The sequence below is a fragment of the Taudactylus pleione genome, unplaced genomic scaffold, assembly GCF_031769625.1.
Source record: "Taudactylus pleione unplaced genomic scaffold, aTauple2 ptg000306l, whole genome shotgun sequence".
NCBI lineage: Eukaryota > Metazoa > Chordata > Amphibia > Anura > Myobatrachidae > Taudactylus > Taudactylus pleione.
The window spans coordinates 3,128,770-3,149,743 of record NW_028284707.1 but is presented as its reverse complement, the minus strand read 5'-3'; the positions used below and the strand labels follow the sequence as shown (position 1 = coordinate 3,149,743).

The window sequence follows — 20,974 nt, the reverse complement described above, 5'->3', positions numbered from 1 at the left end:
GCTGGAAAAATGCAAATTAATTACAATAATGGGCTGCACTGAACGGACCATGCAGGAGAAGTACAATATTCACCATTATGGTATTCCTATTGTATTGTGTAGTCACTAGTTACATGCTCATACAGCTGCACTCTAATATTGATACTACCCTGGTTATTTTACCTGCATTAGGGGTTGACCACATGGCGCACTTCAGCTGCCGTGGAACTACACATGCCAGCAGGCCCTGCCACAGTACATGTCGCTGTGAAAAGCACGCTGAGATGTGTAGTTCCACGGCAAACGGGGTGCCTCACACTACCTTCCCCTGCGCTACTGACATGTTTGTTCGTCTGCTGACGAGCCGAGAAGTCGCCTTTGTGCAGTGTCCATCCGGTGCCCCCTCCTCTCTCTCCCGCTGCCGGCAGCACACTGTGCGCAGCGCCACTGCGGTAGACTATGGGCACTAATCTGTGCCCAGAGTCTACAGCACATGCGCAGGTCACCAGGAAATGACGCAGCCGCCATTTTCCCGCTGTTTTCCATATTTCGCATGCACATAACGCCGGGAAAATGGCAGCGGCGGCTAATGTCCAGGCGGTTTTTTTTACAGTGCTGACACCGGCGCCGACGTGGGACCCCGGAGTGGTAAGTATAATATGGATGCAGGGTGGGCCCGGGCGCCCCCTGGAACCAGGGAGCCGTGTGCACCACACACCCTGCACAATAATTGATAGTCGCCGGCACCCTGCAAACCCCTGCGCCCACCGCAAAAGTGGGTGGTCTAGGGGTGCGATTACGCGATTCATGCTGAATCGCGCCATCATCATAATACCGCCCCCTGCCTTATAATGCCAGTAATATTGGCATTATAAAGCGGGGGGGCAGGGCCACTATGTCACAATCGCGTTGGCACGCCCCCGCTCCACCTATTTGAACCGCCCCCACCCTCTCTGCTGGACGTACCTGCCAGCCCCGTCCCGGATCCCCCTGCACAAATGTCGGCAAGTATGTGTTACAATACACTGATATGGTGACAGCAGGAGGACACAGCAAGGAGCTGGTCTTTCCAGCTGCCTAATTAGACAAGATACAAGAAGTTGAATAGCCGGTTATTTAAACTTCAACCGGGACTCACTTTCCTGCACTGAAAAAAATCAGGATCAGAAAGTAAATCAGAGGAAAAAAACAAAGGGGGAGCTTACCAAACCCCAATAAGAAAATACAATACAGGGTGAGTCTCCAATATGCAAATATTCCGAAATACAGAAATTTTTTAGCATGACTGAGATAGTGAAACCTTTGGTTTTTGATGGTTCCACGTACACAAACTTTGTTTAAGGCACAAAATTATTACAACTATTGTATAAAATTATCTTCAGGCTTTGTGTATAAGGTGTATATGAAACATAAATTAATTTCATGTATGTACATAAACAGGGCCGGCTCTAGGGGTGTTCGACCACTGCGGTCGCACAGGGGCGCCACCCGTAGAGGGTGTACCCCCTCCCCAGCATCCCGATTTCAGTGGCCCACGGGTTCAAATCGGGAGGTTGGGAACCCCCACCGCCGCAGCTGTGCCGGACCCCTGGAGTGTGAATGGATGCATTCACTGACAGGAGAGGGCTGGGGGAAGTCCAGCCAGTGACAGTGCTGGGCTTTACCCCCAGCCTGATATTATTGGGAGGCGTGCCATACGGGCACGCGTCCAAATAACGTCACATAGGGGGTGTGGCCTATGGTAATTAGGCCACACCCCCACATTCGGTCGCACGCGGTTTTGCGATGTAGGGGCACCTTCTCAAGGGCCGACACAGGGTGCTCAGACCCCTGGAGCCGCCCCTGTACACAAACTTTGTTTGAGCCACAAAATTATTGAAAATATTGTATACAATGACCTGCAGGCTGTGCATAAGGTGCATATAACACATAAATGCATTCTGTGCTTAGATTTGGATCCCATTCCCAATATATTTCATTATGGTATGCAAATATTCCAAAATACTGAATATTCCGATATCCAAAATACCCCTGGTCCCAAGCATTTTGTATATGGGAGACTCAACCTGTCTTGTAGTTTATAGACTATAATGGATGATGCCACTTCAATACATTGTTAGCTATCGGGGGGAGGGGGGATTAAGCACCACAGAGATTGGTTCCCGGAGATTGATAAAGGGGGACTGTGGGATCCTGCGTTATTTAGTCCAATGCATGAGATATCACCGGTTTCCATATGATTTACGAGGCCATAGTTTGATAAATAGGCTCCTTAAAATCATGATGAAGATCTCGTGTCTGCTGCTCTTCAGACGCTGTTGCTTAGTATGGAGGTGCCAGGTGGAAATTGAAAATATTAAACGGCTGACCTCACAGAATGTCACTCATTCAATGTTCTAGGTGCTGTGACACACTGTTTAACAGAAGGGACCAGCGGAAGATAGGAGGTGACCCATGTGTAGTCTCCGTGAGAATCCCCTCTCTTACCCAGGGGCGCCGAGAGGGGGGGGGGGAGCGGGTACAGATTACCCGGGCCCGGGCTTCCTGAGGGGCCCGGCGGGGGCCCAGGTCCGGCGCCGCTCCCCCTCCCTCACAGCAGCCCAGCACACAGCGTGTGCTGAGCTGCAGTGGAGGCTGCTCGTGGCTGCTGAACAGTAGCCACAGCAGTCTCCTAAGCCTGTGGGGGGAGCGATCACACTGATCGCGTCCCCCCTGGCTTTGCGCTGGGCTGAGGGCCCCCTCTCCCCAGCGCGCAGCGCCGCTGCATATCTTTTTTTTTTTCCCGGGAAGGGGGCGTGGCCACGCCTCCCGCGATTAGGCCACGCCCCCTTTTACCCGGGCCCGCCGCAGCTCTCAGTGGGCCTGCTCTTACCAGCACATTTACACTGTGCCACAATCTACTGAGCATGCGCCAATCTCAGAAAACATGGTGTCTGCATAATTTGTTCGGGTAGGGCGCAGTGGGAAGGCTATATGATTGGGCACATTGCTGCTGAGAATATTACTGGCTGTATTGCTGTTATTGGGCATATTACTGCTGCTGCTGAATAAGTGGCTGCTGACAGTTACTATAACAGCAGCTGCTCGGAAAGTTGATGTTCAGACCAGTTCCCGAGGGGTAAATTTACTAAAGTGAGAGTTTCTAGAAGAGGTGATGTTGCCCATAGCAACCAATCAGATTCTAAGTAATATCTCAAAGAAGGTGCTAGTTAAATGTTAAGTAGAGTCTGATTGGTTGCTATGGGCAACATCTCCACTTCTAAAAACTCTCACTTTAGTAAATATACCCCCTAGTGTGGTATAAAATGTAGACTATGGGCCATATTCAATATGGGAGCGAAAAGTCCGTGCTGGACTTTTCGCTCCACATCGGAGGTTAGAGTGGGGATAAAGTATCGGGCGCGTGCCCGCTTATCCCTGTATTCAATTTAAAAGGAGCGATAACGGGACCCGGCGAAATTGGATCTGCCAAAAAAACGGGAATTTTCGGGAAATGTCCAGACATGGGGGATCACTATGGGTACCCCCATTTTTGCCTGCTGAAGGAAGTCTGGGTTTCTAATAGCCGCGGCAGGTGCATATTTGCGGCTATGAAGAAGGGGTGAAGAATAGCACTTACATTTTTTTTTTGTAAAAATAACTATTGCTAACAAATTTGGGGTACATGAAAGTGGGGGTAAGCATTTTTTTAAGTCCCTAAATTTAAAAAAAAAAAATCTGCAAAAATGCACCTGCCGCTACTCCTGCAATGAAGCAAACACCTGCCGCATACTTGGGAACCCCTCTGAATTTAATTTGGCTATTTTAGATATGTGTTCCCTATTTTTTTTTACCCTCAAAATCAAAGTAAATTTTTTTTAAAACTTTTTTTGACACCGTTTATTTTTAAATGTCATTCCCAGGGGTGCAGGTTATTTTTTTTTAAGCCTGCACCCCTAAACCCCAATTCTGCACTTTTTCCGCCACCTATTTCAGTGGTGAAAAGTTATCCCCGTTTTTTTTCAAAGACTTTTCGACCCTGCGAAAAGTCTTTGAAATTGAATACGGGGATAATTGAAATAGACGAAAATTACATCATCGGTGATAAATTATCGCTGAATCCGACATTTTGCTCCAAATTGAATATGGCCCATTATGTCAACATGTCAAATTGTGAAGGTCGACAATCAGCATATTGACAAAGTGCTTTCAGCTGATTGTAGCCCTAACCTAAACCTAACTGCAACCTAACCCTAATCCTAACCATCACACTAAAATGGACTGTCGGCATTCTGCCTGTCGACCTTTAAAATATTGACATTATGCCCATGTCAACATTATTCTGGTGTCGACTTTCTGAATGTTGACTGAATAACTTCATAGCCTGGCAAGCACTATATTTATGGCATGTTCCCTTTTATCCAGATTTCTCTATTTTATTGCTTACTAATACTATATACTGTACATTCCTTACCTGTAGTTTCTCAGGCACAGCTGTCTCCGGAACACTAGACTGTGTAACTGCCGATGGTTCTGTAACCTCCTCCTTGAGTCGTCTGCCTGGCCGCTTTGATGGCACAACCCGACCAGCCTTCTCTTGTGACTTTGTTGCTTTGTCCTGCCCGCCGCTGGCGGAAGCCGCTGTACTCTCTGGCTTCTTCAGATCTTTTTTCTCTTTTGAGACTTTTCGTTTCGGGGGCATCACAAAAACCTGCCATTTATACCAAGAAAAAAAAAAGATGAAATAAAAAGATGAAAAATGATAAGAAGGATACAACAGTACAGTACATCTCATTTAGTTGTCATATAGAGCTGGTGATGTCAATCCCAATACGGTCATTTTACTAACATAGATGCCAATGTGCAGTAGCCCATAATTATTCATCACAAATGAGTTTTGATTGGTCTTGCGCAAGTTACGCTTATGAGACGTATTCAATTTGAGCGGACCCGCGATACTTTTTCGCCTCCCAGGACTTTTCGCCTACTTCGCCTGTTTTGCAAGCAGAAAAGTATCGCGCGAGTGCACGCGTTTTGCCATATTCAATATGAAAGTAGGCAAAAATATATCCCGGCGAAACTTAAACAGGCGGAAAGTACTGTCAGATTTGGGGAAATCAGCCTGACACCCCCCCAGAAGATGCTCCGACATGGGGCTTCCCTATGGTACCCGCCGATTTGGCTTGCTGAAGGTATTTGGTGTTTTTATAAGGGCTCAATAGCTGCTAAATAGCGTTTTTGTACAAGTGCTGAAGAATAGTATTCAGGAGTATTTTTTCCTGAAAATAACTTATCCCAGCAAATTTGGGGTACTTGAATATGGGGGTCAGCATATTTAAAAGTTGCTAAAGTTAAGTTTAAAAAAACGTGAAAAATCCACCTTCCGCAAGGCCCTGCAATGAAAAAAACACCTGGGGCATACTTCGGGACCCCCACAGAGTCAAGTTCTCTAGTTTTTTACTTTGTCCCCCAACATTTTTTTTTTTCGGCCCTATATTCAAAGTGATTTTTTGGGGTGTTCTCAAGTGTTTTTTTTTTTTTTTTTACGCAGTTTACCTTTAGGGGACTTTCTGAAGGCTGATGGGGGTTCCAGCAACGTTGCACCCCAAAACCCCAATACTGCACTTTTTTCCACCTGCTATTCATAGGCGTTGCATTGACTTTCCGCCTAGGCGGAAAGTCTTTCAAATTAAATACGGCGATACTTTTCCGCCTGGCGAAATTACGTCCTTGGCGAAAAGTTTCCGCCAAAAACACGTGAAAACGGCTTTTCGCCTCAAATTGATTATGGGCCAAAGATGGTTAGGAGAGATATACTTGGAGCAAGGACCGAAACTAGAGAAAGGACAGTTACATTTTAAGGGGAAGGATTAGAGAATATAATGGACTTCAAGTGGGGAGAGGATAAATAGTTGTGACGTGTAACTAATCAACACCTTTGCAGCTGTCCTGCATTGTCTTGCCTCGAGTTCTCACCCTTGGTGAAGTGAACAATATGGATGAAGCTTTGGCTCAACTAAGGATGATGGAGATATATGGAGACTGGCTACAGGGCATTCTAGATGACCTGAATTTGGGAAGGAGGATGGGAACTGGACATACTACGCCTGTTCTACCACTCTGTGCTTGGTATCCGCAGTTCAGTGGAATTCCAAGGAGGAGCAAGTGGGTCTAGAGAAGACTGAGGCCTTCACCCAAGCAAGGTCAGATTAGGAGACAAGGGCCCTCATTCAGAGCCGTACGCTCTGAGCAGAGCGCACGCTCTGAATGAGGGCCGGGCTCCATTTTCATGGAGCGTCCTCCTGGACGCTCGTATAGCTGTGGGTCACCACCCACAGGCTATACGAGCGTGCATTGTGATGGTCGCGATGGTCGAGACCATCGCGACCATCGAATTTGCGAGCCGGAGCCTGCGGTTGAGGTTTTCAACCGCAAGCTCCGGAGTGATTTTGGCTCTATCAGAGCCAAAATCACTTCCACTGACATCACTAGTGATGTCAGTGGGCCGGCTTTTGACGGGAGGCGTTCCCGTGGGAACGCCCCCGTCAGGGAGGCACGCCCCCGGCACGCCCACCAAAGGGGGCGTGCTGTCAATCAACATTGACAGCACGCCCCCTTTGATCGGACACAACGAGCGAAGGACTTTCCTTCGCTCGTCGCGTCTGACGCATGCGCACGACGGAGCTCCCTCCGTCGTGCGCATGCTCAGTCCATAACATCGACCCACTTGCGAGCGGACAGCCGCTCGCGAGTGGGTCTGAATCAGGCCCAAGGTTTTGGAAGTTTGACAGGGCTTGTGCAGCATTTCAAGCTTTACAAGCAAATTATGGGGCAAAGGCCCTGATTCAGAGCCGGACGCTCGCTCGCTCGCTCTGAATCAGGGCGTCTTTTTCTTTTCTATGGAGCTGCCTCCTGGCCGCTCGCATTGCCGCTCACAGCTAATGTGAGCAGCCAGGATGATGGTCGCGATGGTCTTGACCATCGCGGCCATCGGGCTTGCGACGAGACCCTTGTGGTAGGGTCTCGTGGCCACAAGCCTCAGAGAGCTTCTGGCTGTAATACAGCCGAAAGCTCTCCCACTGACATCACTTGTGATGTCAGTGTGGCCGCCCCCAGATGGTAGGCGTTCTCATGGGAACGCCTCCGTCTGGGCAGCCACCCCCTCGGCCCGCCCAAAAAAGGGGGCGTGCTGTCACTCAACATCGACAGCATGCCCCCTTTGGTGTGAGACCCGGAGAGACGGAGTGCCCGTCGCTATCCGGGTCTCGCGCATGCGCACGACGGAGCCGGCTCCGTCGTGCACATGCGCTCTGGGCCACCATCGACCTGGTTGCGAGCGCTCAGCGCTTGCGACCGGGTCTGAATCAGGCCCAGAGTGTAGCTGGTATGGTGGCATAAAGAAGTTAGTAGAAAACTCGCTGAATGGTTTCTGTGGGGATGTAGTTAGGAAGCTGGCGGTCGGCTTCCCGACTGTGAAATCCCGACATGGGACTACTGATAGGCGTCAAAATACCGACACCTCTAATCAGCCACACTCCGAAATCCCGATGCCCAGCATACCGATCGTAGGTAAGCCATGTGTCGGGAGTGCTTAGCCATGGGGGGGACTTAGGGTTAGGCACCCCGCTGGGAGGGTTAGGCCTAGGCTAGGGGAAGAGGAGGTTAGGGCCAGGCACCACCGGGGGGGAGGTAAGGCTTAGGCGCACCCCCCGGGAGGGTTAGGTTTAGGGTGCAGGGTGGGGGGTTAGGTATAGGCCCTAAGGCTTGCGGGAGCTGAGACCCTACCACAGGGTCTCGTCGCAAGCCCAATGGTAGCGATAATTGCGACAGACTCCAGGCCGCTCGTACAAGCTGTGGGTGGTCACCCACAGCTTTGCGAATGGGCTGGAGCAAAAAACAAAACACGCCCTGATTCAGAGCGAGCGATCGCCAGCAGCGAGCGGCTCTGAATCAGGCCTTGTGTCTACAGATGCCCCCCCAAAAAAACCTCACCAGTTGGTGCTTGAACACTGGTAGGTAATGAGTATAACAGAATCAGCTAAGGCTTCGCTGGGTTCACATCTCAAGCAGGAAATAAAGTACAAATATTGAAGGAGTGACTGTGGAAAAACCCTACTTGTATCATGTAGGGAGAGAAAAAGGAAAATGTAGGTGACTTATTACTGAGATCTTTGATAACTGGTCCCAAGAGATTTATATCTTGGCCAGTGTGACTGGGGAAAAAAATTCTACAGTGGAGGATAGTGACTGGTCAGGTGCTTATACCAAAGTCCCGTCTGATCCGGGATTTAGAACATGTTTCCAACCTGGATCAGACCCGGGACAGACCCATTTTACACCACAGCGCCATACCGTTCACACCTGAGCTGTCGCAGCTCTTCCGATGTAGGTGAGCAGCGCTTCTTCCCCGCCCTCCCCGACCCACTTACCTCACTCTGCAGCAGTACAGAGGCAGGGAGGGCGAGTGGGGTGCACTGCTCCCTGCTGCTCGGGCTGGCGCTGGTTGCAGTGGACGCTTGGAGATTAGGTCATCTCCAAGTGCCACTGAAGCCGGCCAATCAAGCTGCATGTAGCACGATCCGTGTTATCGTGAACCCTGAACCCGGGTGGATCCATTTACACTGACAAAAATCCCGGGTTTGTGCACGTTCCCGTGCATCAACCCAGGATTTTCAGGTCGGTGTAAAAGGGGTATTAGAGGGGTAAGCAGGAGTTGACATGATGAGCCTTCTAACAAGGGGATCTAAAGAAAAAGTCTCATCTTATCCTTTATCACCCTATCATTAATTTATGCTGAACATATAAGACTAAGGGGTCTATTTACTAAGCAGTGTTAGGAGACAGAGTGAAAAGTAGTAAGGTGCCAGCCAATCCGCTCTTAACTGTCATCTCACAGGCTGTTTGAAAAATGACAGTTGGGAGCTGATTGGCTGGCACCTTATCACTTTTCACTCTGTCTCCTAACACTGCTTAGTAACTAGACCTCTAATTCAGGCTCCACTTGAAGTTCTCCTCTCTTCCCTCACACCTTACTACACAATGGAGTGATACGTGTATCAAGATGGTGGTAGACATATTGGGGAGACTCTTTGGGGTATATCTCCTAACACAGCTTAGTAAATAGACCCCTTTGTCATTTAGTACTTTGCAACAAAATGTCGATTCTCAGAGGAGAAAACTGTTTCAGTATCTCCAGGTCAATCTATCTAGAGATGATAGATAGATAGATAGATAGATAGATAGATAGATAGATAGATAGATAGATAGAGGGGCTTATTTACTAAACAAAATTTGTGGGACACCCCTCAAAAACATCCTTTATTGGGGACTATCTGCAAATATTAAACATCTATAGAATTTAACATGGTTAAACCGCAGTAGATATCTCTGATGGGTTGAGTACGGGGTGCTAGGACTCGGGATCCCGGTGGTCAGAATCCAAACACCAGGATCTCGACAGGGTTGAAATATTGGCAACGGCCGGTAAGTACCCAACCCCTACCCTTAAACCTAACTCACCCTCCCAGTGCCTACCCCTCCCCCTAGTGCCTAACCCTAACCCCACTACTTACCGTTGGGATGCCGGTGCCGGGTTTCTGACTTGTGTCGGGATTCTGGCACTGGCATTATGAGTGCCGGTATCCCAACAGCTGGCATTTCAATTACCTCCCATCTCCGATATTTAGGGATGCTGAGAGGGGGTGTACTGATTACCGGGGGCCCGGGTCAGCTGCTGAGGGGAACTAATGTCCCCCTTTGCAGTATGCATAATATTTTCCTTTTCTTTATTGAGGGGGCGTGGCAATGCCTCCCAGATTTGGCCACGCCCCCAGTACCCGGGCCCTGTCCAGTCCTCAATGGCCCTGCCGATATCTGCCACACTCCCTACATGCAAATTGTGATAAATAGGGCCCCTAGTATGAATATTATAACATGTAACTTTTCCTATTACAGAACCTTGTTTCCCATACTGTGAATACTATTCTACTCTAATTCTCTAGTATTACAGAAAACACATCAACTCATACACATTGCAAATTAAACTTAGCAGAGTGCCACCCGGGCACTGCTGACACCGACATTCTTCCCACTTTGTGAAACAATACATCCTCTAACCCAGACTCCACGCCGCACAGCTGACATATCAGACAATCTCCCAGAGATAATGGCATCCATTACACTAGGTTAGATCGTTGTCTACAACAACCTACTATCAAGAGCAATTACTATGATAATGAGCTTCTTTACTCTCCTACACTTACATTATTGCATGACGCAAAGGTGTGACATGTGCTGCAACCCATAGCAACCATCCAGGACGTAACAAGTACAAGGTAGATTACTGCACTAATGCTACGACTGTTTGGTTGCTATGAATTACAGCACCATTTGCACATATTAATAATATTGGATGGTAAGTTGACTCCTGACAAAAATGAGGCCTTGTGTATGTGTCTAAGTGGTAGGGAATATAGATTGTAAGCTCCAGTGGGACAGGGAGTGAAATGAATGACAAAATATTCTCAGTAAAGTGCTGCGTGATACATGTGTGTAATTGTTTAAACTTATTACAGATATTAAGGGAAATCTCTATATGGAGCACCAGAGCAGGGCTCATTGCAGCACTGTTCGGATCCCCCCACCCCCCCAAACATGAGACGTCGCATGAGGGCAATGGTGCTGTCCCTTGGGCGATGGCACAGCTCGCACACCCCTACCTATTGCCCTGTCTGTATGTGTGGGCAGTCCTCTAACCTCTTAAGGGTTAAAGGACCGCCTATATAGCCCTTGAAGTGTATCAGGTTGGCCGTCACTGCTGTAAAGGGTTCTCACTCTTAGTACCGTGTTTCCCCGATAATAAGACCTACCCTGAAAATAAGACCTACCCTGAAAATAAGACCCTGAAAATAAGACCTGCAGAGACCAGCGTTCCCAGTCATGCAGTGCGCGGGTGACGTCATGACGTCACCCGCGCGCTGAGGATCCTGTGCGGCCGCGCCTGCTGGATCATATTAGATCCAGTCAGCGCGCAAGTGAATGGACATCCCGGACGGCGGTGACCCAGGTAAGTACCGTACTTGCACTGCAATAAGGGGGCCTGCATAAAGGACACTGCTACAGGGGGGGGCCTGCATAAGGGGCACTGCTACACAAGGGAAGCTGCATAAGGGGCACTGCTACAGGGGGGGGGCCCTGCATAAGGGGCACTGCTACACAAGGGAGGCTGCATAAGGGGCACTGCTACAGGGGGGGCCTGCATAAGGGGCACTGCTACAGGGGGGGGGCCTGCATAAGGGGCACTGCTACACAAGGGAGGCTGCATAAGGGGCACTGCTACACAAGGGAGGCTGCATAAGGGGCACTGCTACAGGGGGGGGCCTGCATAAGGGGCACTGCTACAGGGGGGGCCTGCATAAGGGGCACTGCTACAGGGGGGCCTGCATAATGGGCTGTCAATGTTAGTTAAAATAAGACCTACCCCGAAAATAAGCCCTATGGTGTTTTTTGGAACCAAAAAAAAAATAAGACAGTGTCTTATTATCGGGGAAACACGGTAGTTCAGTATAGGACAGTGCGAGCAGTGCCAGTGGTCAGGGCACAGGGCCCTGGGTGTGGCACCGATGCTGCCCACTACACCAGCATCTGGCTCGAAAGGCCCCCTATGGCCAGTAGCAAAGAACACTCCAAGGACACACCCTTCAGTGCGTAGAGCTGCCCTGGGGGTACGGGCAGGTCTACACTTATTACTGCTGCCGGCCCCACCCCTCGCGTGACATCACAAAATGGGGGCGGGGCCACCGGTTATACAGTATATTGTAATTTTATAGCAAATGCTGAATAAAAAAACCCAGGAACAGCATTTGTCAATAACTAATATAATGTAAATCTTTTTTAAAAGTCACTTATTATCAATACATTGTAGATATTATCATGTGACATCTGCCATCATGTGACATGATAAACTAATATTTTATCCTAAATTATAAAAATACTTGTTTCATTCATTAGGAGAGCAATCAGTTTAACATCTTATATAATGTCACATTTCAAGCCACGTATATCTTAGATTCACTAGTTAAACATTATTTGTGGGTTTTGGGACAGATTCTGAGGTGTGCGCACTGCCGATGTGGGACGCAGTGGAGCCATTTTTGCTGCTGCGCATACGTCTAACCCGCGCATGTGTCCCGATAGTGTCTGTGCAGAGTCGCAGTTCTAATTTCAGACGCACGAGAAGTGTATTGAAAATATAGTGGCGGCTTCTGGGCAGTGACTAGGTGGTGACGGGGATGTGTCACCCACAGAGATGGTCCGTCTTATGGGTGTGTTTTTGGACTGTCGTGCGCGTGTCGGTGAAAGTGGTTGCGTACACAGACACGGCACTGCTCATGTACGAGGCCATACTCAGACTTACAAAGTGCACCCGCCATAGGGTTGGTGAAAGTTTAGATGGTGCAACCGATGGTGGCATCTAAAGACTCACCAATCGGTGTTTCAGCATCTACGGATGCTGCAAGTGGGCGTCTCAGACCTTGCCCACCGGGCGCAAGGATGTGCGGCACAGAAGGGCTGCGTAAATTTGCAGGTGGACGACAGCCTAAGACGGACGCAGCAGTATCCAACTTAGGGGTAAATTTACTAAAGTAAGAGCTTTTAGAAGTGGAGATGTTGCCCATAGCGGTATGCATTCGGCATCCCGGTAGTCTGGATGCCGGCGCTTACTTTACCGGCGTCAGAATACCAACGCCGGTCAGAATATCGGTGCTGGCATCTGACCGCCATGATGCCGAAGGTAAGTAAGGGTGGGGGGGGGTTAGGGTTAGGCACTATGGGGAGGGTTAGTCACTAAGGAGGGAGGGCTAGGCTTAGGATGCGGGGAGGGGGAGGTTAGGTTCAGGCACCAGGGAGGGGGGGTTAGGGTAGGGAGAGGGGGAGGGTTAGCAAGTATCGGTATGCCAGCCCTGTCAGGATCCAGGCGTCAGGATTCTGACCGCCTAGATCCCGTCTGTCAGTATTACATACCGATTCCCCCATAGCAACCAATCAGATTCTAGCTATCATCTTCTAGAAGGCGCTAGTTAAATGTTAAGTAGAATCTCATTGGTTGCTATAGGCAACATCTCCACTTCTAAAAACTCTCACTTTAGTAAATGTACCCCTTAGAATCAGTCCACCAGCGTCATCTTGGACGAAGGACCATTGTTCATCCGAACGAGTTAAACATATGAGGAACAACACATTTTAAAGTCTCCTGATGGATGCTGAGTGCTGGCAGCGCGTCTATAACGTGGCATAAATTAATCCAGGATTTACCACTTCTACTTAATCTGCTTCAGAGGAATTATTTCCACTTTCCATTTCACAGCCTGGTTGGAAGAGATATGATTAAGGACTTAAAAAGGAAAAATCTTCCAACACAAACCAGCAGTGTGCGGCCATAAAATAAGTATCTGTCACCGATCCGATCGCACTGTTGTCATCTCGCAAGCCGGTCGTATTTCACGCCTTCTGGGTACTTTAGGTATCTATGACATTTTTATTTCTCACATTTGACAGCTCTTCTTGGGTCTCATATTTGAATACAAAAAGGATGATGCCACTGTGTAATGTACAATGACTCCCCTTTTGTAATATTGTAACAGGCTCAGGTGCACTATGACGCATTATAGTGTGTGTATGAAACAGCAATATTATAACATGTTTTATTATATAACGAATATTGGCCCTCATTCAGAGCCACTCGCTAGCGGCAGTACGCTCGTTCCGAGCGATGTTCGCACATCTGCGCATGCGTACGGATCATTATACGCATGCGCGAACCAGTCAGTGCGGCCGAAATTCATGTGCTCGCAAAATAGCGAATGCCTGCTATTTTGAGTGACAGAATGAGGCGTATGTGGGTGGTAACAGGGGAAGGTGCTTGAAAATGGGGAGTGGAGATCCGAACGCAGGCGTGCTTAAAGGTCAAAACGGGCGTTTTAAGGGTGTGCATAATTAATACAGCAGCGTCATTGACCACGTCACTGGGTTATTTTATAGCCAGAACTGCTCGCAAAATTGTGGTAGCAAAAACCAACCACAAGAATAGCAAGCAGTTCATACGCTGGTCGATGTACTCGATTAATCTAATAAATAGCGGACATGACGTATGGTGCGAGCGGCCAGGGGGCGTTTTTAACAAATAAACGAGCGTATGTTTTGCTCGCTCGTTCAGACTTAGAGGTGTGAACAGACTGCAATTTGCGAACGGACCATTTGAATAGCCACCCCTTGTTTTTGAACGAGCGAGCGCAAATAGCGACCGGCTCTGAATCAGGGCCATTGTTCGCGACTACATTTGTACAGAGCAATCACTGGCAAAGTGAGTGACAGCGTTTGGGGGTAGGAATAGAAGAAACCAAGCGTGTCTGCTCGTTTAAATGCCGTTACATGAATGTGCGTACATTAGCCATTGCAATCCCCTGCGCAGTGTGAGAGCTCTTAGCGTGTCAGGAGAGGTGCAGTGTTTGCAGCAGGTCAGAACGGCCATGTATGCAGCATGGCTGCCCGATGCACGTCGATGGTCCCGATGTTTACTCTGTTGCACGTCGTTGGACATATATGAGAAGGCAGCAGGGGGCGTCCCTATGCTCGGCTGTGCTTTGGAGGGCATTAGCATATTTCAGCAACTGCGATCCGTGAGGGAATGCAGTTGCGATTGCATTATCGTCCATCTTTGAATCAGGCCCTTGGTCGGAATCTAACCCCTTATTCCAGTGCTGTGAGACTCCAGCGTGCCGCCCTGTGGCCACCATATGCTGATTATTCCCATACAGCAATGTAAAATGGGAAGTGACATGAAGATCTGTCCTATCTATGTAAAAGCTTAGATAACATTAATTATTTTTGCCATTTTGCTCGGATGCGTCCAGTTGGAATATTAACTACTATATTAAGTGAGCGTTGTCAGGCCTCGGGCCTGCTTCCTCATACATTTTACTATCTGATTACTGGCTGAAACATTCTGAATTCTCTGCATCACTTTTTGAATTTACATGACAAACCTGATATGCAAAGTACTTGCAGTAAACAGTAGGAGCGATGGGCCTGATTCAGTCATACTTGCCTACTTTTGAAAACCAGTTTGCGGGAGATTGCAGATGGCTGTAGAATGTGTGGTGCGCCATTGTGGGGCGTGGTCTGCTCCACCCAAAGGGCGTGTTTAGATCCACCTATGGGCGTATATATTCCTATAAGCGGACACCCTAGCTTCCCCACTGACATTAACGTAGCTCTGCCCTGCCACATTGACATTAATACCCACCCCCGTCACACACACATTAATAGATTCCCTCCACACACACATTCACATTAATAGATCCCCTCCACACACACATTCACATTAATAGATCTCACTACCAGGCCCACCAAGAGCCGCGGCGGGCCCGGGTAACAGGGGGCGTGGCCTAATCGCGGGAGGTGTGGCCACGCCCCCTTCCTGAAAAAAGGGAAAACATTTTTGCTTCGCGGCGCTGCCGCTGGGGAGGGGGGGGGCTCTGAGCCCCCTCAGCCCAGCTCAAAGCCAGGGGGGCGCAATCAGGGTGATCGCTCCTCCCACAGGCATAGGAGAGCAGTCTCCCATTGAAGTTCAGAACACGCTGTGTGCTGGGCTGCTGTGAGGGAGGGGGGGCGGCGCCGGACCCGGGCCTCTGCCGGGACCCTCAGGAAGCCCGGGCCCAGGTAATCTGTACCCGCTCCCCCCCCCCCTCTCGGGGCCCCTGCTCACTACATACACACACTAATAGATCCCCCCCACATTTACATTAATAGATCCTCGCCCACATTCACATTAATAGATCCCCTCCCATGCACACATTCACATTAATAGATCTCACTACATACACACACTTAATAGGTTCAAGTGCATTGGAATAAGCGAGCTCCTGACCTAAAGGGAGACCCATTCTCTTTACAGTGCGATACTTGCACCACTGAGAATGAGAAAGGTCTGAGCTCACTTCCCTGGGCGTTGGGCTACCACCGCATACAGATCTATTATAATCAACACAGTTTGGTATATTGTTATGCATGAAGCATGTCTAATCAGCCTAAACCTCATGACGGACAATAGTAAAGACAGTATAAATGACATGTAACAAAAAAAAAATATTTAAGCAGAAAAGTGAAGAATACTTTTTATATTGAAATACTTAGTAAAGTTCAAATATTGTAAATCTAACATCATATATTAAAATGGTCTCTTGATGATAGCTTCCCTTGACATTCAATGTAAAGCGCTTAGCTCTGTTTTCTTCTTTGTTTTATTTACTGGATACAAAGGGGTATATTTACTAAAGTGAGAGTTTTTAGAAGTGGAGCTGTTGCCCATAGCAACCAATCAGATTTTAGCTATTATCTTCTAGAAGGTGCTAGTTAAATGTTAAGCATACATGTCTACTCTCCAGGAAGTCAGGAGAGGCTCCCAATTTTTCGGGTAACCCCCTGCACCCCCGGTAGAGAAGGCACTTCTCCCACATTCCTGCCCATTTCCTAGTGAAGTGGGCAGAATTCAAATATTTAAATATGTGCTATAAGCTGCAATTTGCCACTAGGGGCGGGGCTTAATTATGTGAAATGTCAGGCCCCACCCCCTACCATCGTCCACCTGCTTCTCCTCCCCGCGCTTCTCACGGGGAGGAAAAACTAAAAGTAGGCAAGTAGGATGTTAAGTAGAATCTGATTGGTTGCTATGAGCAATATCTCCACTTCTAAAAATTCTCACTTTAGTAAATATACCCCAAAGCATCATCCATTCATAGTGAGTTCACTTATTAAAAATAAATACATTAAAATTAAATTTTGTAATTGCCGCTTTCAGGAGCACAGAACTATGCTTTGATCAAACTCACAGAAACATAAAACAATGCACCAAAACAGCGAACAATGGGCCTGATTCAGCAGTGCACTGCTGATCGCAGATTCCTGATTACTGGGAATCTGCGCGTGCGCAGGACCCATTCGGCAAGTGTGCAGAATGGGTTCTGCGTAGCCATGCGCAGACCCTTCAATGCTTTTGCCTGATTGACAAGCAGAGGCATTTAAAGGGCGGTGTGCCCCATTTTCCGGGAGCGGCCAGCCCAGGATCTGCTTTGATCAACCTAGGCATCCACAGCATCAGCAACTGACTAGATAAACCTTAATAATCCACAATCATCTCTCAAATTACCAACAGGACAAGTTTAGCCAGAGACCTACATGTCTCTACATAATGCTTATTAAATTAATATCTATTGACTGTAGAGTACTAGGTGATATAAAGTATGAAAAGTGAGTATTCTCCTTCCAATTCACTTTCAGTACATACTTGTGATCACCGAGCATCGACCATCTCAATCTTTCCACTGCCTCCACCCTTAGAGTGTAAGCTCTCATGAACAGTGCCGTCTCTATTTGCGATAGCATCTATGTCATACTTTCCTACGCTCCCGGAAGTTGCGGGAGGCTCCCCCAGGAAGAGTAGGATTCGAAGTGGGTAGGATACGAAGATTATATGGGGAATTCGCAGGTCCGTCCGGGGGGGCGGGGCTAAAATGACGCAAATGACGCAGAGAACCCCTCCCCCCTCCCAAAGCTACTTCCAGGAGGGTAGGCAAGTGTGAGTAGGGTGGGTCAAAAAAAATTAAATTGCGAGTGAGAAAATTCCAATAGTGCGGAAAACTTACATAGCAGTTACTCGCGTGGAAAATTTCAGCTCGGTCGGATCATTTTAACTATCCACAGCGGGCGCTTCAAGTTTTGAAAATTTGACACAAATTAGGATATTTTGTAGTCAGGTGAGGGCTCGGTTTTGGGGCCCATATTTTGGCAATGAAGTTGTTTTTAGGTGAAAACGCTTAAGTTGAACTCATTTGGAGTCAAACCCTCAAGGTAGACGTTTAAAAGGGTGTCCGTGGCCCCCTTAAAAGTAACTTACACACCGGCAAAGATGATTTTAAGCCATCAAAGATTGAAAGCTCCTCATCGCATAGGGAAACTGCTGCCATATCGACTGCAGTTTTTCAAAACTTAGGTCTCATCACTCCCAATGGCACCTCATCAGTCATTGATCACTCCAAAGTGAAGAAAACTTCAGAACTGTGTCAGAGAGCCAATCAGAGCGCAGCCCTCGCCCGGCAGCAGTCACTCACACAGCACAGAGAGCCAATCAGAGCGCAGCCCTCGCCCAGCAGCAGTCACTCATACAGCACAGAGAGCCAATCAGAGCGCAGCCCTCGCCCAGCAGCAGTCACTCACACAGCACAGAGAACCAATCAGAGCGCAGCCCTCACCCAGCAGCAGTCACTCATACAGCACAGAGAGCCAATCAGAGCGCAGCCCTCGCCCAGCAGCAGTCACTCACACAGCACAGAGACACTCTCTCACACTGTCAGTGTCAGCTGTGTCTCTGCTCCGCACTGCCTGGCTGTAACACACTGGACTCACTTCAGTGGCCTCCCCACCAGCGCCGAGCATGATGGACTCTGGAGCCAGACTATATTAGTAGTGTACCCTCCAGACCCCATAGTGCAACAGCGCTGCTAGCTACACTAGAGAGGACACGGTATGTATGTTGCTCCAGGCCCCGCCCCTAGCCCCGTCCCGACTCCACCACTTGCCAATAGCGCTGCAGGGTTTTTTGGTGCATGCGCAAATCATATAAATAGTTTTTACCATTGAATACTTTTGATGCGATGGTTAGTTATCTTCGCATCGAAAGTTTCAATGGTGGAAGTCCTGCCAGCATTTGATGGTGGGCTTCTGATGTCCATCCCTACTCCCTGCCTCCTAGAAAATAATATTTTAAAGTCAGAACACCTGAAAATAGTGCCAGTCGGTCTCAGGAGCACACGCGGCAAAGATGGCATTTCATGGAAAATTGCTATATTTTTACCTTATTTTCCGAGGGCCATAGACCCCCTCTTAAACGTCTACACTGAAGGTTTGTATCCAAGTTCAACCAAATCGTTTTCACCTAAAAACAACTTCATTGCCAAAATATGTGCCCCCAAACCGTACCCTCGCCTAATTACAAAATATCCTAATTTGTATCACATTTTCAAAACTTCAAGCGCCCGCTGGGGATAGTAAAAATTACCCGACCAAGCTGAAATTTTGCACATCCGTTACTGTTATAGACCCACAACTTTTCCGCACTCTTGGAATTTGGAACTGCCAATTTTGTTTCGTTTTTTCGACCCACCCTACTGTGCAGCGCTATTGATAAATTATACTTTATAATCCCCCTCCCCCCAAAAAAAAGAATGCAAAGAACTGCGTAGAAGATACAATAAAAGTATTTGTAGAACCCTGCAGAGTTGGGTGATGTAACATCATTGATACATACAGTTTGTCACTATGAAGCAATCTTCAGTTAATCCAACCCCAAATCAATATCATACTTACCTACTCTCCTGGAAAATGCGGGAGGCTCCCGAATTTTTGGGTAGCCCGACACAACATGGAAGAGTGTCCGGATCTACAGCGTCCCACCCATGCCATATTGGGGGGCGGGGCTAAATTATTTTAAGAAGCGGCAATTTTTGCCATGGCTTTTCACCGCCCCCCGAAGTGGCCAACTGCGTCTCCTCTTCTCCCGGAGGGAAGATTTCAAAAGTTGGATCAATATGCAAAATGTTCTTGTATCTGATTCGTGCATGAATCTGATAGTTCAATCCATTGTCATTTACTGTTTAGATCAATAATATATACATATATGTGTACAGTAAACTGCAAACCAGGCATTCAGGCATTGAATTCTTCTATATACTGTATATATATATATATACAAACATATATATATATATATATATATATATATATATTATATAACATCCCATTCACTGTGTTAAGGCTATGTAATGGCTGAATGGCTTGAATGACATGGGCAGATTATACATGGCAGGGATAGTAAAACTACATGACAAGAGGCCAAACTCATGAAAACTAATAAGCTTCTATTAAAATTCCAAACACAACAACATAACAAACAGCCCATCTTGTAAGATTAGACAGCACATTACTCAGCATTACCCACAAATGATGAGTCACATATGGGGGCCGCTAATGGCTCCCCAGTTGGATGTGTGTGTTGGGTAACACTGGGTTCATGGAAGGATTACCCAGGGGTATATACCCTGACTTTTCAAGCCTAGGCAAATGTAAAAGTCTGAATATAAAACCCCCTGCCTCATTCCCTACTCTGGTGCTGTAACACATGCTGCTGCCGCACAGACATCACACAATGCCGCTCTCTGCTTGCAGATATTTACCTTCCTTCCCTGTTATATGGAGATGCCGGAGATGGATTGGGTGGAAACGCTGCTATAAACAAGGGATGAGGCTTGGTCCCTGGTACAGCAGAATGGATGCTCTCACTGTAACTACTGCATGATGCTGCTGAAGAGGAATCCGCTGTCTCATGCTGGCTCCAGCTCAGCCTCATTAGCATCAGCCCATAACCCTTCCCTCTCTCTCCTCCACCTCCCTCAGCTTGGGAGGGGAGCACTAGTCTGTCTGACAGTGCTCAATGAGAGGGGCACAAGTTCATCACGCTAATATAGACAGCTAGATGATAATAGTTACTGGCACATAGCACGCTCCTCCTGAACACATGATGCAAGAGAAAAATCATTTGAAAGGTCGATCATCTTTTTTTGGTTTTAAAACTATAGTAGACTTGTACATTCTGTATTACATAAAGCGACTGCTTTAATGCTTTTTTTTTCCCCAAAAAAATCATTTGGAATCACTGCTCGTGCCGGTGCACCGTGCTCTTACACAAGCACAGCAGTAAGGGATCAAACAGTGACGCTGTATAGCTTGCTGCATTCACTGTAGACAACGAGCAAAGCACACATCGGGGCTTATTCTGGGGCGGACGCACTGCCAATGTCGGCCACAGTTGTGCAATTTTTTTTTTCTTCTGCAAATGTATCTAAGTGCAGAGTCTTTGGGCACAGAGGGCCTGATTCAGAGCCGGACGCTCTGAACGAGCGCC

General features: G+C 47.9%; 1 protein-coding gene across 6 annotated transcripts in view; it reads right to left on the bottom strand.

The window, feature by feature from the left end:
* DYNC1I1 (dynein cytoplasmic 1 intermediate chain 1) overlaps nt 1-20,346 on the bottom strand; it is a 503,273-nt gene extending 482,927 nt beyond the window's left edge. For all 6 annotated transcript variants that reach the window (XM_088442236.1, XM_088442240.1, XM_088442238.1 and 3 more), the window contains exons 1-2: nt 20,247-20,346; nt 4,433-4,669 (exon numbers count right to left, since the gene is read on the bottom strand). In XM_088442236.1, the coding sequence (XP_088298362.1) occupies nt 4,433-4,660 (228 nt within the window). In that variant the 5' untranslated portion in view covers nt 4,661-4,669; nt 20,247-20,346. The remainder of the gene's footprint in view (nt 1-4,432; nt 4,670-20,246) is intronic.
* Between the last annotated feature and the right edge of the window lie 628 nt (nt 20,347-20,974).